Source organism: Cavia porcellus, unplaced genomic scaffold (genome assembly GCF_034190915.1).
Source record: "Cavia porcellus strain 051 isolate PalLab524CR breed Dunkin Hartley unplaced genomic scaffold, mCavPor4.1 scaffold_19, whole genome shotgun sequence".
NCBI classification, from domain to species: domain Eukaryota; kingdom Metazoa; phylum Chordata; class Mammalia; order Rodentia; family Caviidae; genus Cavia; species Cavia porcellus.
The window spans coordinates 4,508,099-4,526,872 of NW_026947502.1; the positions used below are offsets into that span (position 1 = coordinate 4,508,099).

The 18,774-nt window shown below is 55.5% G+C and overlaps 2 protein-coding genes across 7 annotated transcripts in view; one reads left to right on the top strand and one right to left on the bottom strand.

The window, feature by feature from the left end:
* Rad50 (RAD50 double strand break repair protein) overlaps positions 1–18,774 on the top strand; it is a 225,834-nt gene that overhangs the window by 81,900 nt on the left and 125,160 nt on the right. The window lies entirely within an intron of this gene.
* On the bottom strand, positions 551–11,876 carry Irf1 (interferon regulatory factor 1). Of its 5 annotated transcripts, XM_063230605.1 has the most exons (15): positions 11,576–11,876; positions 11,265–11,368; positions 10,187–10,277; positions 9,767–9,812; positions 8,668–9,364; positions 8,012–8,087; positions 7,177–7,382; positions 4,946–5,045; positions 4,043–4,219; positions 3,889–3,938; positions 3,655–3,787; positions 3,385–3,507; positions 2,903–2,952; positions 1,991–2,126; positions 551–1,516 (listed from the first exon to the last, which is right to left on the bottom strand). In XM_063230605.1, the coding sequence occupies exons 5-15, from the start codon at positions 8,791–8,793 to the stop codon at positions 1,392–1,394; spliced, it is 1,302 nt and encodes a 433-aa protein (XP_063086675.1). In that variant the 5' UTR covers positions 8,794–9,364; positions 9,767–9,812; positions 10,187–10,277; positions 11,265–11,368; positions 11,576–11,876; the 3' UTR covers positions 551–1,391. The 5 variants fall into 5 exon arrangements, with proteins under 5 accessions (XP_063086675.1, XP_063086673.1, XP_003464582.2 ...); XM_063230603.1 differs by lacking the exons at positions 9,767–9,812; positions 10,187–10,277; positions 11,265–11,368; positions 11,576–11,876 and having other exon boundaries at positions 8,668–8,800; positions 9,261–9,283; XM_003464534.5 differs by lacking the exons at positions 8,668–9,364; positions 9,767–9,812; positions 10,187–10,277; positions 11,265–11,368; positions 11,576–11,876 and adding an exon at positions 5,975–6,066 and having other exon boundaries at positions 8,012–8,332.

An 18,774-nucleotide genomic window follows, 5' to 3' on the forward strand; every position in this document is an offset into this window, starting at 1 on the left:
GCCTCAGGGGCCTTGCTTGGCTGTTTCTATTATGTGTTTGTGTCACATTACTTTATGGCCGGGCATGGTGGCATATGCGACCAATAATTCCAGCACTTGGGAGGCTGAGGCAGGAGGATTCTTGCAAGTTTAGTTGGAGACAGTCTTGGCTACAATGAGTTCAAGGCCAGCCAAAACTGCATAGCGAGACCCAGTCTCAAACATGAAGACAAAAAAAAAAAAAAAAAAAAAAATTTTGAAATGGCACCTATATCTTCGGCAGGACACAGAATCCATGACATATCCTTGACACTCCAGGGCCATGAGCCTAGAACCAGCTCCTGGCTATGGCTATAAAGTCAAGGACAAGCGAACTGGCTACATGAGCATGTCCTGCAACGTGACTGTCCCCTCCTCCCACCATCCCCTCTCCCAGACTGAAAGGATTCACAACAGACGCACCTCAATGCTCCCGGAAAATTTGGGCTCAGGTAGCTCCAATGATGACTCCACCAGCGATTCCACAAAAGCTAAAACCAACTGTAAATTTGTAAATAAGAGGCCACACCCCTTGTAAACAATTGACTTTTTATAAAAAGAGAACTGTACATATTTACACTGATCCATTATACATGACTCTGGTTTGATGGTATTTCCAATTCTGTCACACCAAGGCGCTCACACATCCTTCCCGGGGCTGCCAGGGCCTGGGCGGGTGGTGGGCACTGGACAAGGCACTGTATAAATAAATGCAGAGGCCAAAAGCTTGGGGAAAACGTTAGTGTACACCTTGGATAAGGAATGTGGCAAGGTCCACAAGAAAGTGCCATGTATCTTCCCATGCCCCTCAACCGGAGCAGGAGCAGGGCTGCTCTGAGGCTGGGGGGCACCGCCACGCAGGACCCCTCCTTCCTTCACATTTCACTGGCTTTCAAACAGTGCCCAGGGCTCAACTGGGAAGGGAGGCGGTTCTTTGGGAGTACGATTCATTTAGTGCAACTGTCTCTTAGGCAGAGCCAGCCTGGGCTTGGTGCTGTGCTCTTCTGAGGTCACCCATCTGTTCCCTGGGGCCAGCTCAATGACAGTGAGACCCTCTGCAGGCAGCTGGGCTGAGGGAAAAGCGAGACAGGCCCACTCCTGTCCAAGTCTCCGCCTGAGTCACCGGTCCCTTAGGACCCCTCCACCCTCTTCCGGAGAGGCTAAGCCAGCTTCACGCCACAGGATGAGCCCAGTCCCTGGCCTGCAGGTCCTGAGCGTCCACTGACCGACCCAAGGGGGAACAGCACCATCCTTGCTTGGCAGAGGGGTCTTGGTTTGCTTCACTGAGGCCCACAGGGGCCTAGCTTTTCTGCACCACAGCCACCACGATGCGAGGTCCTGCTTGCCTGTGAGCGAGGGGGCCAGGGGCCCAGCTATGGCGCACAGGGTATGGGCTGGATGGAGGGCAGCCTGACTGGGGGCAGCATGCCATCCAGCCAGCTGGGGTCCATGTTCTTCAGATCGGTGAAGACGCGTTGTAGGCTCAGCCCAATGTCACCTGGCAGGGTGAACAAAACTGTATGAGGAGGGATCCGGGGGGAAGGTGGCTTCCCCATGCTCTGTCCCTTAATGCTACCAACACAGTCCTGCTGTCCACACCTCAGCAGCAAGCACCCACTCACCTGTAGGGAAACCTCAGAGCAGCAGCTACCTCCCACAATGTCTACTCTTCACCTCACTGTGCCCTGGGCCCGCCTGCAAGCATTCCCCCACCCCACATACATCTTTCACCTGCTAAGGAGCAGGGCATAAAGGTGTATGTGTTTAATCCTGACACTCTGGGAGGCTGAGACAGGAGGATCACATGTGCAGGCCTACCCTAGGCAACTCAGTGACTGAGACTCTGTCTCAAAATTTAAATAAAATGACAGCCCAGAGAGGTAGTTTAGTGCAAAGGCCCTGCATTCAATCCCCAGTATGGAGGGCAAAAAAGAAAAGAGAGAGAAGCCACAACCTTCTAGGGGCTTCTTACCCCCTGGGCTGTCAGTTTCTGGCTCCTCTTTGCAGCTGAAGTCTCCGTAGACGGATGTAGGCTGGACTCCAGGTTCATTGAGCAGGTAACCCTTCCCGTCCACATTCGTGGGCTGCCACTCTGACTGCTCCAAGAGCTGAGAGAAGAGGGACAAGCTGTCGGCTGCCTTCCACTGAAGACCGCCTGCCCTGGTGCCTGTACTTTCCAACACCCTCGGGTGCAGGTGCTGGGAGGCAGAAAGGCACACCGGCCTTGTCCCTTGGGTTATTTTTCTCTGCTCCCTCTACCCCATGAGCTAGCCCAGAATCTCCATGAGTTCCCACAGCTGTGAGGACACAGCAATGGGAGTGCAGCTTAAAGCAAGGCGAGCGGGGGTCCAGGGATGCAGCTGAGCGGCCCCCTGGCAAGGCTGGCAGAACAGGAAAAGACAACCCCAAGAGCTAAAGAACTATGCCTACATCTCAATTTTTTGTGCTGCAAGCGCAGCCTCAAGGTAAAACCACCTCAAAACCTTTTTTAGATTCACTTTAAAAACTAAAGCAGAAAAAGGAAAAAAACTGGAAAATAATTTAACTTCTAAAAACTTTTAATCCATGCCATTCTTGACTCTAGAGTCTGACTACTGAAACCTGGCATGTGTTTCCCAAACTAACTGGGCATGTAGGGATGGAGGACCCAGCCTGCGACCTGGTAGTGCCGGCAGCTGGCTCACTGGCTATCTGGGGCCCCGAGGCCTCCCACCTGCCCTCCATTCCCGTGTCCTTCCCACCCGCCCAGAAGGGCAGCAGCACTCCAAGCAGCCAGGTGATGCTGAGGGCAGCTGCCCAGGTGGATCTGAAAGCCCTCCCCGGCCCTGCCTCTCCTCAGTGAGAAGCAGGCTCTCAAGAGCACCCGCGGAGGAAGGGGCTTTACCTTCATGATGTCCTCGGGGATCTTCCCTTCCTCGTCCTCATCTGTCGTAGCTGTGAATGGGAAACGCAGAAAGGTTGGCGGGCAGTTAGCCAGATTGCCCTGCACCCCCAACCCCACAAGCTCCTGGTGACCTCCCATGGGACACGTGTCTGCCACCAAGATTCCCAAATAGCGCTCAGCTTCCCAAACAATGAGGCGTCGCCTCTTCTCCCCACTCCTCTTCCTTGCTCACCCTCAGACAGAGGTTTCAGAACTAACAACTTCTGACCCCTCCCCACCCTCCCGCTGCGGTACTGTAGCCCAGTCCCCACTGCCTTCCTGGTATCCCAGGGCCTTGCCTCCTCCCTGTCCAGCCTGGGCTATGCCTGGCTCAGTCAGCTCAGCAGCAGGGGAGCCCCAGCATCTTTTCTCCCACAGGAGGCCCCACCACTTGGGACTCCTCCACCTGTCAGGCAGACAGGCTGAGCCCTTCCAGTACAAACCTTCAGAGGTGGAAGGCATGGGTGACACCTGGAAGTTGTAAAGGTCACTAGTGCTATCTGGCATGATCTCCACCGGTAGGTGCCAGTCCGGGAGAGTGCTACTGATGCCACACGGTGACAGTGCTGGGTGGGGGACAACAGAAACCAAAGGTCAAGGCTATGTTTTGCTAGCCTGCAAGATTCCCAGACCCCCTACTCCCTGCCAGTATTAAGGGAGCTTCCAAGAATCACTATGCAACCTGTGGGGTCTGGCAGACCCAGCACCCTCACCTGGAGTAAGGGCCCGATCCATGTCCAGGTCCTGTCCCAGGTAGCCATGAGCTGTGTAGCTGCTGTGATCATCGGGCAGGGTGCAGCTGCTGAGCCCATCTGAGAAGGTGTCGGGGCTGGAATCCCCACATGACTGCCAAGGGAGAGAAAGCCGCTCAGGCCCCTGAAGCCCCCTTGCCCCGCTCTCCTCCTTCCAAGGGCACCAAGGGTTTGGCTGCCTGCAATCACACTCACCTTCCTCTTGCCCTTGCTCTTAGTGTCACGGCTGGACTTGGACTTTCTCTCTGTGGACAGACAGGCTGTGGTCAGCTCTGGCAGAGGCAAGCCAGCCATACAGCCATAGAGTCTCCCTCCCGGGGCTTCCGGAGGACCCAGAATGCTTGGCTACCTTTCCTCTGGTTCTTGGTGAGAGGTGGAAGCATGCGATACACCCGCACAGCTGTGCTGCCCTTGTTCCGGCTTTGGTCCTTCACCTCCTCGATGTCTGGCAGGGAGTTCATGGCACAGCGGAAGTTTGCCTTCCACGTCTTGGGATCTGGCTCCTTTTCCCCTGCTTTGTATCGGCCTGGAGAGCAGAGTGCCCTGGATCATCAGCTGCCCCCTTGGCTTGGGAGGAAGCAGGCCAAGGGTACCCTAGACCCCTACACTGATTAAAGCAGCAGGTATTCCTAGGCTGCGCTGTGGGGGCCCTTGGCTGTGGGGCTTCTCAGACATCCAGCAGGCTCAGTGAAGGGCCCAAGTAGGAGTTCCAGAATGCTGCTACCCCCAAACTGTATTGTCTCCAGGGTCGTGTTATTTCCCTGCTTGCACCACCAGCAGCCAGAGGCTAGGGGCTGGGGCTGCGCTGGTATTTCCAAACCAGGAATGGGCAGAGTGGCGGGGAGCAGCAGTGGCTAACAGATGGCTGTTTCAAGTCAGGTCAAGAAGAGCCCCATTCCTCAAGGATAAAAGGCCACCAATGAGGACCTGGGGTCAAGAACCATGGTCAACATCTGGAAAAAGGAAGATCTGGGTCTCTCTTTCAGTGTCTTGGCTTGCAACTGCTCTCTCCAGGGAGAACTTCCACCCAGCCACAGAGAGTCTGAAGCCATGCTAACCTATGGGCTCTATGAACCCTGAGAACTTATAGAAGTGGTGGATTCTGTCTTCCTCCAACACAGGCCTGCCCCAGCCCTTCCAGGTCACTCTGCACACTGTCAAAGGGAGCTCTGAGACCAGGGGTGGGCCTCTGTGTAATGTCAGTGCCTCCTGGTCTCCTCCCCTGGTCGGAGGCGAAGTCCTAAGGACACACCTGTGTGAATGGCCCAGCTGCGGAAGAGACAGGCGTCCTTATTGATGTCCCAGCCATGCTTGGCCGCATGCTTCCACGGGATCTGGAAGATCATCTCTTCCTGAACGACACACACAAAGGCTGCTCAGCTCCGAGACCACAGGCCCTGCAGTTGCACGTGCCCAGTCCCTCAAGCTCTGGGAAAAGGCAGACTTCCCTTTTTCACCCTGACATCTGTCATGGGTTGACCTGCCTTGAGAGCAGGTTGCACAGGCCATGCTAGAGCTCTCGGGAGAGGTCCAAATTCTGATCAACTGTGACACCATCAGCTCTGCACAGCCCACCCCACACAGCAGCCTCCCCTCCAGCCTCGGTCTGGGATGCTTCTGTCTGGCTTGTCAGCACTACCCCGGAAGAACAGGACATCTGGCACCCCCACCCCTGCTCCTATACAGGGGGTCCAGGTCACACTCTGAGGGAGCCTTGGGCCAAATCTGAATGCTGACTACCTGTGTGACTCTGGCACTGTACCTCCTGCCCACCCCCAATTTCCTGTCCTCAAAAATGAAAAGAACAGGACCACTGTGAGGAAGACATGACAGTGTGGGGACACTGTTTAGCAAAGTACCAGACACACAGTAACTCTTAGCTTTCATTATTATTACTATTATTCTGACCAAGTCTACAGGCTTTATGTTGCCCAAGCACACCAGGTATGTATACATAGAGAGGCTTCTGCAGGCAGAGCAACTGATGCAAAATTAAAATTAATTCTTGGGTCCTCTGCTGAGCAAGCCACCATCCTAGCCAAGAGTGCCCACCTGTCTGTCTGGAGTCCTAGAGAACACTGGACACCACAGGGGTCTCCTCCGAGGGAGACAACCCAAGCTCTAAAGCTACTCACTAAGAGAGTCTCACTGCTGGAAACTCTGTTAAGTACAAAACCATAAGAACCATCCTGTCTGCCTCCTCATCTCCCTTCTGGAAGCTTTGATCTTGTTAGAGCATGGGTTAACATGGGAGCAGAAAACCCCAAAGAGTTGCACTCACTTTATTAATCCAGATCAGCCCTGGGATTTGGTTGGAATTAATTTGCATCTCTAGCCAGGGTCTCATGCGCATCCGAGTGATGGGCATGTTGGCTGTGAAGAGAAGACAGAAGGCTCCCGTTTGGTGTCTGTTGAACAATTCCCTTGGGTATCACCCTGCCCTACCCTCCCCCTCCCTCCCCTCAGCTAAGTACCTAGTCCTCACAAATACTGGGAAGGGAGCTGCACTGTGATAATAAAAACTGCTCTCCAAATCCTGGGAGAGCCGGGCATGGTGGTGCATGTCTGTCATCCCAGCACTCCAAAGGCTGAGGCAGGAGGATCGCCATGAGTTGGAGGCCAGCCTGAACTACACAGCAAGCCCATCTCAAAAAAAAAAAAAAAAAAAAAAAATCCTGAACATCTTGGGTAAACACCTGCCCCTTCTCTCCCCTCGCAGCCATTCGCAGGAAGACACAGTGAGCAAGTGACAGCCTCAGGCTGTATGCGCAGGACAAGAAATGCATAGCTGTACTTTCATACCAAAACTTTTCTCCAAAAATTGAAACCCTTGGAGGTCGCAGAGGCTTCTTTTGCTTGATGCCACGAAGAAACTGCTAATCCTTCAGTTGCTGCCATTAGCTATGTAGCTGGCCACTGGTCATCTTACATCCTGGACACTTCCCCCAACTATGTCCCCCTCCGTTCTTTCCGCACCTTTCTGAGAACCACGATGCCCACCCACAACGCTGAGGCCAGGATACAATCCTTTCCAGAAAGGCCTGGTCTCCCCTCCTCGAGGGAAGTGGTGAAGAACACCTGTGGTGTCACCACCTGCAGCTCCCTTGAGAAAGAAGCTCCCCTCCAGAAACTCAGGGCAGCGAGTACGCCGAGCCCGAAATCTGGGCTATGGGCTCCAAGCTGGGACCGCCGAACGCCACCCGAGTCGCCGGTGTGCGCCGTGGATGCGCGCGACGACGGTCGAACCCGGCCACCTAGAGGCCCGGCAGCTGCGCGCACGTAGCCCTGCAAAGGCTGCCGGCCCGCGAGCTCGGGCAGTGGGCGGTCCACGCCGCGGCCCGCCCTCCTCGGCAACCGCTCCAGCGCCCTCGCGAGCCCGCGCGCCCGCGACTCCCCGGCCGGGCTCTCGGCCCCCACTTCCTGGTGTCCCGCGCGCCTTTTGTTCGACGCCGCCGCGGCTCCCCGCAGCGAAGGCGCGCTCACCTTTGCAGCAGGGACGATCAGCCGGTTGCGTCCGAGGGTCCCGGCGAGGCGGGCGCTGCAATGCTGGCGCGCAAAGCGAAAAGAAGGCGGAGGTTGCCCGGATCCTGGGCCGTGGGACACAGCCGGCCTCGGCTGGGCACGACTCGGGCTGGCCTCGGCTCGTTCGACTCCGCTGGGCTCGACCCGACCTGGCTGCAGCGCACGTCCTACCTCGACGAAGGAGTGGCGCGCTCTGCCGGGGCCGCTGCGCGGAGGAGCGGTCTAAACACTTAGCGGGATTCCCCGGCCGGCCCGGCCCCGCCTCCCCCGGCCGCGCGCGCGCCCATTGGCCGGCGCCGCCCCGTCATTTCGGGGAAATCAGGCTGTTGTAGAGCTAAGCGGCGAAGGGGAAGTACAGGGCGGCTGTTCCTCCCCGCCCCCTCCGGCCCGGCGCCACCGCCCCGGGGCCACCGCGGGCCCGCCCCACCCCGCGCTCCCACTCCGCCCCCGCGCCCGCTTGCCAGCGCGCCCGCCCCCGGCCCCGGGAGAGGCTGTCCTGGAAAGCCGGGCGAGCACCTCGGCCACCGACTCAGTCCTGCTGGCTCCCGTGGCCGCCGCCTTTCCCCCCGCTCGGGGACACAGCTCGGAGCGCAGGGAGAGGTCACCTGGGCACCTGCCGCCTCCACGCCAGTACCGAATCCCTGCGAACCAGCTGGCTCCCCCAGCCCGCGAACAAGGTGGCCAGAAGGCAGGGTTTCCGCCCTCCGTGTGCCTCTGTGCGTCCTACCCCATTACCCACCTGCCGCAGAGGAAACCTCCCTGTGTGATGGGCCGCTGCCGGAAAGGAAACACTAACCTGGCAGCCGTGGGCATGGCGACAAAGGACTGGACCTCGGTGTCCTGGGCTGCAAAATGACAGTAGCCCAACCTGGCTGGCTTGTGAATGGAGAAAGGTGATGTTTGTAAGCGCCGCCGCGTTCCACGCGGGCCTGGATGCTGTGGTTTTCAAGGCTGCCGTCCCCTCACGGTGATCAAGGTGACACCTCCACCCCCTGTGTGCATCCCTGAGTTCCAGGAAGCTGGTGGTTCCTCCTGTGGCTGGGCATCAGATGATTGCACAACCACTGGGGCCTTGCAAGGACACTCCAGTGGTATCTCGGTGGCACCTCTGGGTCCCCAAAGCTTGACCCTGAGTATTGTGGGCAACATGGAGGACTTGCTCAGGGCTGGCCTCTGCCATCGGTCTAGCTGAAGGGTTACACTGTCCAAGTCCATGCCCCTTGGCCAGGGCAGCAACTTAACTCCTGTGCTCAAAACCAGACCTCATGGAGGTTGGGCTGGGTGCACTTTTCATCCACTCTGGCCCTTTAGACTCCTTCCTTCCTTCCTTCACCTCCCCACAGCTGCTAGCTCAAAAGTCGGGCTCTTTCAGGTGTGCCACCCTCCCCCAGCTGTCTGCCCGCAGCAGCAATTGCACCATCTATAAATGGGCTCCCTAACACCGAGCTTCACCTGTCCACATTCCCTGCTGCCCTGCCTCGGAGCCCTGGCTGGCATATCCAGGTCTGGTGTGTGCCAGGATGGAGTGTTGTAGCCGGATGCCACCTCTGGTTCCCAGGAGACCAAGGGCAAGCGCATCGGAGGCCTTTGAGGAAGGAGCCCAGCCAGACACTAAGCATAGTGCTGGGTACTGAGGCTCTGGAAAGGGCAGATGGGTTAGGGGTGCTTTGACTGACAAATGAGGTGAGAATCTGCTACAGGGACCAAGACCTGAGCAAGAACAGAGAATAAAATAAGTGATTCATAGGTCATGACATCTGTTCTTGGTGTAGCAGGTGGATATTTGTCCTGATCCTTGAGGAACTGACACAGCTGCTGGAAAATTTAAAATAAGATTAGGGAGAGGAAAAAAAAACCATTTTTTTAAACAGGTTCTCATCATGACTTCATGCTGTCCTTGAACTCACTATGGAGTCCAGGATGCAGTGAGCCTCCTACCTCAGCCTCCCCAATACTGGGATTAGAGGCATGTGCCACCACCCCCAGCAAGGGAGGGGAAATTTTTTGTCTTTTTCTTTTTTATCGGTACCAGGGATCAAACTCACGACCACATGCTTGCAAGGCAGGCGCTTAAGCCGCTGAGCTAAATCCCCAGCTCCTGGGAGGAGAAATTTTTAACTTTCAGCCTTAGAAATTGACAGCAGTGACCCTGTGAAGACAACAGGTTATAAAAGTGCTTTAAAACAAATTTTATATTCAAAGACAATCACCTATAATATGTATAATGTATATAATAAGAATCTTTACATGCTGATAAACATACATGTGCGATATTACCTGTAATGGGTCCATATTTTCTTTTATAAGAATAAATGAAAATTTACCAATTAATCCCCTACTGTAGGACATTTAGGTTATTTCCGTTTTTTTTTTCCACAATACAAACAATGTTAGCTAAATCTCTGCACACTCAATAATTTTTGGCTTAGGAGAAATTCCCCAGTGTTAGGATTTACCAATGAAACTATCACATTGTTGAAGTGATTTTTGAGTTTTTCCCCCATTAACACTAGAAATTATTTTATTTTGAAATCTGTAAGGATCTGCTTACCTCTGGGTGTGGTGGCACATCCTTATGATCCCAGTACTCTAGGAGGCTGAAGCAGAAGAATTTCAAATTTAAGCCCAGCCTGGGCAATTTAGCAAAAACTTTTCTCAAAATAAAAATTAAAAGTGTCAGGCAGAACTGTAATCCCAGCACTCAGAAGGGTGAGGCAGGAGGATTGCCATGAGTTCAAGAGCAGCCTGAGCTACAAAGTGAGCTTGAGGCCAGCCTGAACTGCAACGAGACCTTATGTCAGGAAGACAAATAATGTAAAATAATTAGAAAACAAAACAATTAGAACAAGGTGATACGGCTCAATGTAAAGGCCCTGGGTTAAGTCCCAGTACTACACACATGCACACACACACGCGTGCACGCCACGCTCCTTCACCCTCCCTGAAGTCTTTCTCATCCTTTTGGCTTCACCTGGTCCCCTGCGACTTCCGTTGTGTGTCAGCTGGTGGTTTCACATTCCAGGGCTGGAGGTTCCTTACCGCAGCCTCCCTCCCTGTGAGACCTGCTGGGGAAAATGTCGCTGCACTGCATATCCCACTGGCTCTGAGGGTGCTGAACATCCAGTCCCCCCCCCCACAGCAGCCTCATGAGCTCCCTGATGCACCCCCTAGGCCCCACATTCAAATCCTCTCCTGTCGGGGCAGCAACTAGAGAGGGTTAGGAAGAGGACACAGGCTTTGCTGAATGCTTGGGTTCTGTTGAATTTTGCCACTTGCTGTATACTTTAGGAACTTGCTGTGTGTCTGTCTCCCTGAGTTTCTTATCTATCACCTAGATATAATCTCTGCCCATTTCTCCTACTTGTGAGGGTCATGATGCCCACTTTGACTGCAGGAAATCCCACAGAAGAGACCAAAACCAACATGGAGTCACTCATGCTAAATGGCATTTAGTTAACTGAACATTTAAGGAAGCAGACAGACTCCAAACCAGATTGCAGTAGCCTAAAAACAGGAGAGTTTAATTACTCAAGCCAGCACAACAAGGAAGTGTCTTCTGCTTTAAAAACGTAACCTGAATTACTGTGGTGCTAACCCAGCAGGTGTGTTCCCCCCCCCTCCATGTTTTATTTCCTTGTTCCCAGCTGACCAAGCCCACTCTTCTGTGATCACCTGGTGGGGGCCACTGGTTCACAAATCAGAACTAAAAGCCACTAAGATCTATAACTAAATGTGCAGTGATTTTGTCTTATGACAAGACCGGATTAGTAGCCTATTAAAGTCCTTTCCCAAATGACTGGCAAACGTTAGTGGCTGAAATGTGTCAACCATGACCGAGCCAAAGTGATCACCGCACTTTCAGGCTCTGAACACCGTCTTTTCCACGTTGGCCGCTCCCTTCCATCTCCTCCTCATCCCTGTCCCCCTCTAACTGAGCAACACTCACTTCCTCCTCCCATTCCAATTTCTGTCTTCTGTTTAAGGCCCAGAGCAAATCCCAGGGTTTATAAAGTGGGAACCCCCTAAACCGCCCATCAGAGCCCCCTTACCCCGGGGTGACCGCCCACTGTGCTCGGTCACATCCAGGTTGGCTCAATTTCTGCGGGCATCTTTCTCAGGCAGGTCCTCGAGGTGACTTTTTGGGATTCAGATGCTGGAGGGCAGGAGCAGCACTTACAAACACGCACTCTATGAGACCCTCTCCCTCCTCCTTTTCCTCCCCTGGGGACCCATTAGTCCTGACACTGCCAGGCTGCACCCCCACTCCCAGCCTCCCTAAGGTGCTGCTTCGGTCCTGGCAGAAATCCTCTCAGTGGATGTGTTGTAACATTCTTTGCCGGGTTACTAATTTATGATAGACCTTTCTTGGAAATCTGTGGTCAGATCATCCGCCTAATGAGATGTGTGTGGAAAAGGAAGCACTCTCCGAAATCAGACTTCTTCACTTCTTCGGGGACTTGGGTTGCATCACGCTGGCCCTCCAGGAAAGGCAGACCCTCGGCCTGGCTCCCAGCCTCACAGGCTCAGAGCTGACAGGAGCAAAGCCCCTCACTGCTGTCGCTATTTTCACAGCGAGCCTGGAAGGCAGGTAGTTTTTACACTGTGCAGTGCAGAACGCATAGCAGACAGAAAAGGCATTTTCTGCGGGCAAAAGCTTGATGAAAGAATCCGGGCACGAGCTGAGCCAGCGTGGTGGCACAAACCTGTATTCCCACTACTCGGAAAGCTGAGACAGAAAGATTGGCCTGGGATACAGAGAGTTCAAGGGTAGCCTGAACTACATAGGGAGACCCTGTCTCAAAAATAAATAAAACAAAACAAACAAGTCTAGGCACTATCAACCTGCTTGCAAGACACATAAATAGAAAATCTTTAATTCATTCTGCACCTAAGAATCACGCTGCTGCTCTGGATTTATCCCGGGCTTGGCCCTGGTGATTCCCCGGGGCACAAGACCAGCCCTATCCCTCGCCAAGCGTTCGCAAAAAAAAATGCTGTATGACACAGCAGAATAAAAGTTGCACTGTTATTAAAAATCCCGAGTTTGGAGTGGGCGGCTGCAGCGGGATCGCGCGGCGCTCGGGCGGAGCCCTCCCCCAGCGCCGCGGGCGTGTGGTGTGACCGCGTGGGCGCCGGGGCTGGGCGCGCGCTTTCGTTTCTTATAAACACGGCGTTGGGAGGAAAGCGCTCCGCTCCCCTCCGCCCCGTGGGTCGCTGGGCCGGAGGCTCTGGGCGGGCCCGGCGGCCGTGACCTGGGCGGGCCGGGAGCAAGCGTGCGTCGCCCTCCTCGGGGCGCTCGGCCCGCTCCGCCCCGGCGCGGCTCCCGCGTCCCAGGGGGCGCACAGGGCTCTCACGCCCATTCGGCCGCAGCTGGGGGCGCAGGAGGAGGGGCGCAGGCCCCGGAAGCCGGACGACCTCCACCGCGCGGTCCCGCCCCAGAGGAGGCGCGCGGCCCGCTCCGGGCAGGCGCGCGGGCTTCCCGGAAAGGGAGGGCGGCCGAGCGCCCAGCTGAGCGGCCCAGGTGGCGGCCTGGGGCCGTGTGCAGCCCCGCGCGGCCGGGGGCGCACTCGCAGGTGGCCTGGGCACTTCCTCCTCCTCTCTGCTAGCCTCCGCCGCGGCCAGGGCTCGCGGGTGCAGCTAGCTGCAGCAATAGGCTGTTGACCTTGGCAAGTTGCTGCACATCTCTTGTGCCCATGATGCCCCGTCCCCAAAAAGCCAGCAGCACTGGTGGGCGGGGGAAGTGCTCCGTCAACGCTCCTGGGGTCTCTTCTCTCTCTCCCAGGTCCCCACCCCACCCTTACGTGGTCCGTGCACGGTGGGGCGCTGCAGCCGGACGCCACAGTCCCCTGCAACCGAGAAACGCGCGGGGGGCCCGAGCCGCTGGCAGACGCGGCCCCTGGGATAGCGGCGTCTCGCACGGTCGGGGGCGCGCCAAGGCCCGCGACATGGAGAAGAGGGGCACGGGTCACATCGCCCAGTCCTGAGCAGCCGTGGGTCCTGCGAGGCCGCGCCGAAGGGGCGGGGCTTGGGTTTCGGTTTCTTGCAAAAGCGGAGGCCACAGGGAAATCGAGGAGTTTCCGGGAACCGAGCCGGGAGCGCTGAGGTCGCAGAGCTGCGGGGGGCGGGGACAGGCGGGTGTCCAGGGTCCTGGCCAGCGGCGCCTGGAAGTTCCCACGGGAGCCGGGGAAAACTGGTTCCCAAAAAGTCCCTCTTAATGCACCTGCCCTGTCCCTCCAAATCTGGGGTTCACCCAGAAGAGGGGGGGTTGTGAGGGAGGAACGCACAGACAGGGTGGCCTGTCTAGAGAGGACATGGCTCCCAGCCCAGAGTTTGGGGGATGCACAGGCCGAAAAGGAGGGACTGTACCGGGCAGGTGGGCCTGAAGAATGGGGAGACTCCTCAGATGGCTGGAGGAGGTCCCCAGCTGTTCCCCTGGCCCTCACATTCAGATTGTCATCCTGATAAGCTCTCTTGCTCCCTGAAACTATCCTCTGGGTGTTTGCACTTTGGTTATTTATTGGAAGATGTCCCCAGTGACCTGGAGCCCCTTAGGAGTGGGACCCTGCCTGTGGTGTGCTGCCTGCTGCGTGCTGGTCTAGGGGGAGCTAACCACCAGAAGGGCCTCACCATGATTCTTTAATAAATCCAAGAACTGGGGCTGAAGATTAAGTTCCGTGACATAAGCACCTGCCTGGCAAGTGTGAGGTCATGAGTTCAATCCGCCCCCCCCTACCAAAAAATAATCCAAGAATGGAGTAAATTTGAGGCATATGTGGGGGCCACAGGGTATCCGGATCTGTTCCCCTGCTCCCTAACTCAGTCAGATCCTGCGATGATGACCCCAGGTGAAGGAGGACCCCCGCAGTGGGTGAGACCTCAGGCCCATTGGGAGCAGGGCCCTGGAAAGGGACAGTGAAGTCACCGCAGAGGAATGTTCCCTGTGGGGCTGGTCACTTCCTTCCCTCCCCAGGGCTTGCAGTGAGTGAAGGCCAGAGATGCTTGTGGGCTGGGCCTTGATCCAAGCCCAGAAGGGATTTGGGGTGGGAAAGCACATCTCAGGACCCTCCCTCTCACTTCTCCAGCCCTGAGGTACCTCGAGTGCAGGTGGACAGTGCCACCTGCAGAGCTCCCATGTTTCCTAGATTCTCCCTTTGAGGCTGCAAATGTGTGGCAGGGATCTGGCTCCTTGTGGTCATAAATCACCCTGAGCAGAGCTTCCTCCATCCAGAAAGAGGAGGAGGGAGCAGACCCAGCCATCAGGAGCCACCCGCCTACCAGGGAAGGGCTAGGCCACAGCTCCTCCCACATCTTCCCCCCCCCCCCCAGCCCAGGCTCAGGACCAGGGTAGCTGCCTGGGAGAAGGCCAGGGAAACTCCAGAAACTGCAAGAATGGAGCTTGTGCTGTGAGTGCAGGTCCTGGTGACTGGTGACTCAGCTGGGAATCCCGTCTCTAGGGGTTCTCCTAAAATCGAGGCTGAGGCTCTGGACCATGAGCTTAGTGAAGCCCCAGACCACATGGGCCATGGCCTGCTTTAGCAACTCACATGGCCCAGGGCTGGACCCATTGATGCCAGTCCCTGCTCAGTCTCCTGAGTCAGGCCCAGCCCCAGTGCAGGCTGATAAACTGGGACTGGGAGAAGACCCAGTCCTCAGAGTGTCTGTCTAACCAGCGGCCACATCCCAGAAAGGGCAAGTGTAGCTAAAACTAGAAAACAGCGGCAGGAATGTGTCTTCATGCCTGGCACGTGGCTAGACCTGGGTTCTAGGTGCATTCATGGCAGAAAAGTGGGGCAAGAGGCGGAAGACGCAGCAGAGTTGTGGGTTCACTGCTGTAGCTTTAGGAGCCAGCCTTGGCTGGGCACGAAGGAAGCCCTTCCACAAACCAGCGCAGTGCGGACAGGTGGATGGATGGCTGGTGGTTTCAGCAATGTACAGTTTTCCCTGAAGATGATGTTAGTGATAGAACTGTGGGGGACTCACAGCAGCATGACAGTTTTTTGTTTGTTTGTTTGCTTTTTTTTTTTTTTTTGGTACAAGGGATCAAACTTATGACCTTGTACTTACCAGGCAAGCACTTGAGCTGCTGATGCTGAACTAAATCCCTGGGGCAGCATGACAATTTCTGCAGACCTGCCGCGATGGGAGGGAATGAGGGGAGTGGGGTGGCTTTCCCGATGGAGCAGCACTGGGTTTGTTTCCGTCCCTCCAAAGGGGATCTTAAAGTTCTGCCTCGACTGGGAATTGAATGGCAAAGGGCTGTCCTGACACAGAGCAAGGGCCAAGGCGATGACACGCCAGTCAGGGGCCCTCTTCCTCTCAGGAAGCCAGTCTCAAGTTAGATGGCTATCCAGGTCTTTCTTGGTGTGAATCAGCTCTCGGAAAATCTCCGAGCACGGAGTGGTTAATCAGCAGGAGGAGTGAAAGGTCATCAGAAACCCACCTGCCGGGATGGCCCAGGAGAAAGTATAACTGCCCTCTGTCCTGCCTGACAGGTGATAAGCCAGTGTGTCACACAGGTGATAGGCCACACACAGTGCATCACCATGTGCTGTAGCCAGCGTCCAGTGCTGCACTGTGATGTTCAGTGGACTGGAGTCCACGGCTGGGGAAAGAGCAGACAGGGATTTTCTGGGAAAAGAGCCTCTGGGTCCGGACTCCTCTAGTGACCAGTCACTTCCAGGAAACAGAAGTCGTTCTCATTTGCCTGAGATCCCTGGTGAATGACAGAGGCCTCTTGCAACCTCCTGGGCTCAGGCGTGAGGACCTTACTGAGCCTTCGGTGGAGCAGGAGATTGCAGAAAGCTGAGAGCTTATGCTTATGTATCCAGTGTCCTGGGACGGGGCTCAGCCCTGGGCCTGCGCTGGGAAATGAGAAGCCAGAGCCATAGTCCCCACTGCTGACCTGCGTGGGAGCTCTCCCGAGGTGGAACCGGTGCAGGGGACAGCCTCCCTGGCCCCCAGCACTCTGCCCGCAGACAGCAGTGTGTGTAAGTGTACTCCACCTGCGGGATGACAGATGTGTGTCATACCCAAGTACGAGGCCAAGGGACAGAGACGCTGGGGATGCGGGGACCAAACCAAGGTGTCTCAGCTGGTATTTGCTGGTGGCTGCTCGAGGAGGTGGCAGTTCAGCGAGCCCAGGATAAGCTAGTGCTTGGTAGTCAGAGAGCAGGAGGAGGCCTCAGAAAGACCTGCGGTCAGAAGTACAGGGTAGAGCTTGCTATCAGTGTGGCCTAGGATGGCTGTCCCTGGAGCTGAGGCGGGAGCCACCATGGGCGGTGGCCATGAAGAACCCGTTCACCATACTCAGGGGTATGGGCAGCGGCAGCTCCTGGCAGGACCAACAGCTCTCCCTCCTGGGTCCAAGGCCCAGACCAGGGTGTCTTCGAAGACCACTGGGAGTCTGCCCTGGGCCTTAGAAAGCTCTGTGACTGCCTCAGAGGCAGGTGGCATGCCAGGTTGCCACAAGGTAGAGGCAGTCTTCTCCGGGCTCCTAAGGTGCCACTCACTGTCAGGAACCCGAGTCACTGGTGTTGTCAGCTAAACTCTCGCTCGTGTGCAGCCTTGCGCTCTTGTGCAGACTGTCAGGAGATGGTGCTTCTTCAAAACACAGGACCTGAGATTCCTCTGTGTCCTTTAGATTGGGGGAGGGGGGACTGAGACTTTTGGTCACTGGCAGGCCAGGATCAGTGCCCCTCCTCAGCCTGAAAGAGTTCATGAAGATGGGACATCAGCCTTCGACACCCCCCCCCCCCCCCCGCCAAACCAGGCATGGTGGTGCATACCCATAATCAGGAGGCTGAGGCGAGAGGATTGCTGTGAGGCCAAGCTGGGCTACATAGGAGACACTGACTCAAAATAATGACGAAAAAAACCAAAATAGATAAAGGGATCAAAATTGGAGAGTGGAGGATGGGATGGAACAGAAGAAATAAAACTAGGTAGAGAGGAGACCAGGAAATTGAGAATTTAGAATTATACTTTCAGAGAGAAACTGCAGCTTCAGAAGATAAGCCCTGTTCATTTACTTCTTTCCTTCTCTCAAACAGCAAACCAGGTGGGAGACCAGCCTGGGCTACAAAGTGGGCCCAAGGCCAACCTGGACTTCCTAGCGAGATCCTGTCTCAAAAAGACAAAAAAACCAAAACCAAAACCAGTAAACCAAACAAAAACCCCCAGCAAACCACACTTGGGAGGCTGAAACAGGAGGATTGCTGTGAGTTCAATGCCAGCCTGTGGTACACTGTGAATTTGAGACCAACCTGAACTGCATAATGAGACGCTGTCTTAAAAAGGAAAGGACAGAAAAAGCAAAAAAACAGAAACTAGCAAACCTGGGCAACTCCCTTTCAGCTGCAAAAGGATCTGCTCATGCTCTTTTCACCTGTAAATTGCCCCAGGGCTGCAAATCTCCACTTCCAACCCCTGTGGGTGGCCTGCATTGGTAGCCTGGCAGAGGGAACAAGCCTCCAAAATCACCCATATTGAAATTGGCCTGGTTTGTACCTTGTGTCTCAATTCTTGGAGCACTCACACCCCCTCTAGAGTGCGCCCTGTGTCTCCCTCGATGGATAAATCCTCATGCTAACAGTCCTGACAGTTCATCTTCTTTGACGGGAGTTCAGGGGTGTGTTGGGGTCTTTATCACAGCCTCAGGGATCCTCAGACCCAGCCTTCGTGCCCACAGCCTGAGAGTGACTCACCCCGGGCACCCCACGGGCCTCCCCAGCCCAGGACCCTGCTGCACACTGGCCTCGGGGAGATGGACAGCAGGCAGCTCAAGCGACCCAGCGGATGAGGGCTGCAACCTAAGTTTGCAAAATATTTGGGGCTATCTTGGCCACTCTGATGAGAGTCCAAGATTTGCAAATGGCCAGGATGTGGGGCAGGCTAGTATGGGCCTTCTCAGGAAGTGCTATTTTGTGCTGGGGAGGGTGCACACCTCCCGCCAGGCCAAGGCAAGACTACAGGCCTTAGTGTCTGTCCAGTGACAGAGGGGAAATCACATGTCACTCCCAATCCCTCGACATCAGACACACTAAGTCTGTGTTCCCTAAAGTCAAAGAGTCACCTCTAAGAACAGTGCAGGGTGAGAGTAGGGTATTGAGAGAGACAGCTCTAAGGACTGGGGCCATAGCTCAGTGGCAAAGTGGGGCTGGCAAGGGCAAGGTTGTGAGATCAATCCCTGTTGCCAAAAGAAAAAAAAAGAGAGAGACAGCTCTTGGGAGACAGGAGGAGGCCCCAAAGTGGGGAGGTTTTGTAGGGCAAAATCACGAGGTGGGTACAACGTGTATCCAAACATGATCAAGCAATATGATCACAAGTACAGTCACTTAGGTGATGTTGACCCAGGGGGAGCAGGTCACCTAGCAAGTGTACATGGAAAGAACAGGGTCCTTTTAGGAAGAGATGAGTCGGGAGGTCCTGGTCCCCCCCACCCCGGGTGACTGAGGTCTATCCAGACTTTACTGAACCAGGTGATAACAGTTAAGAGTTTATTGCTTATCTCTGGGGGAGGCACCGCAGGCCTGGCCATCTCCACTGTAGTGAGCCCTGGCC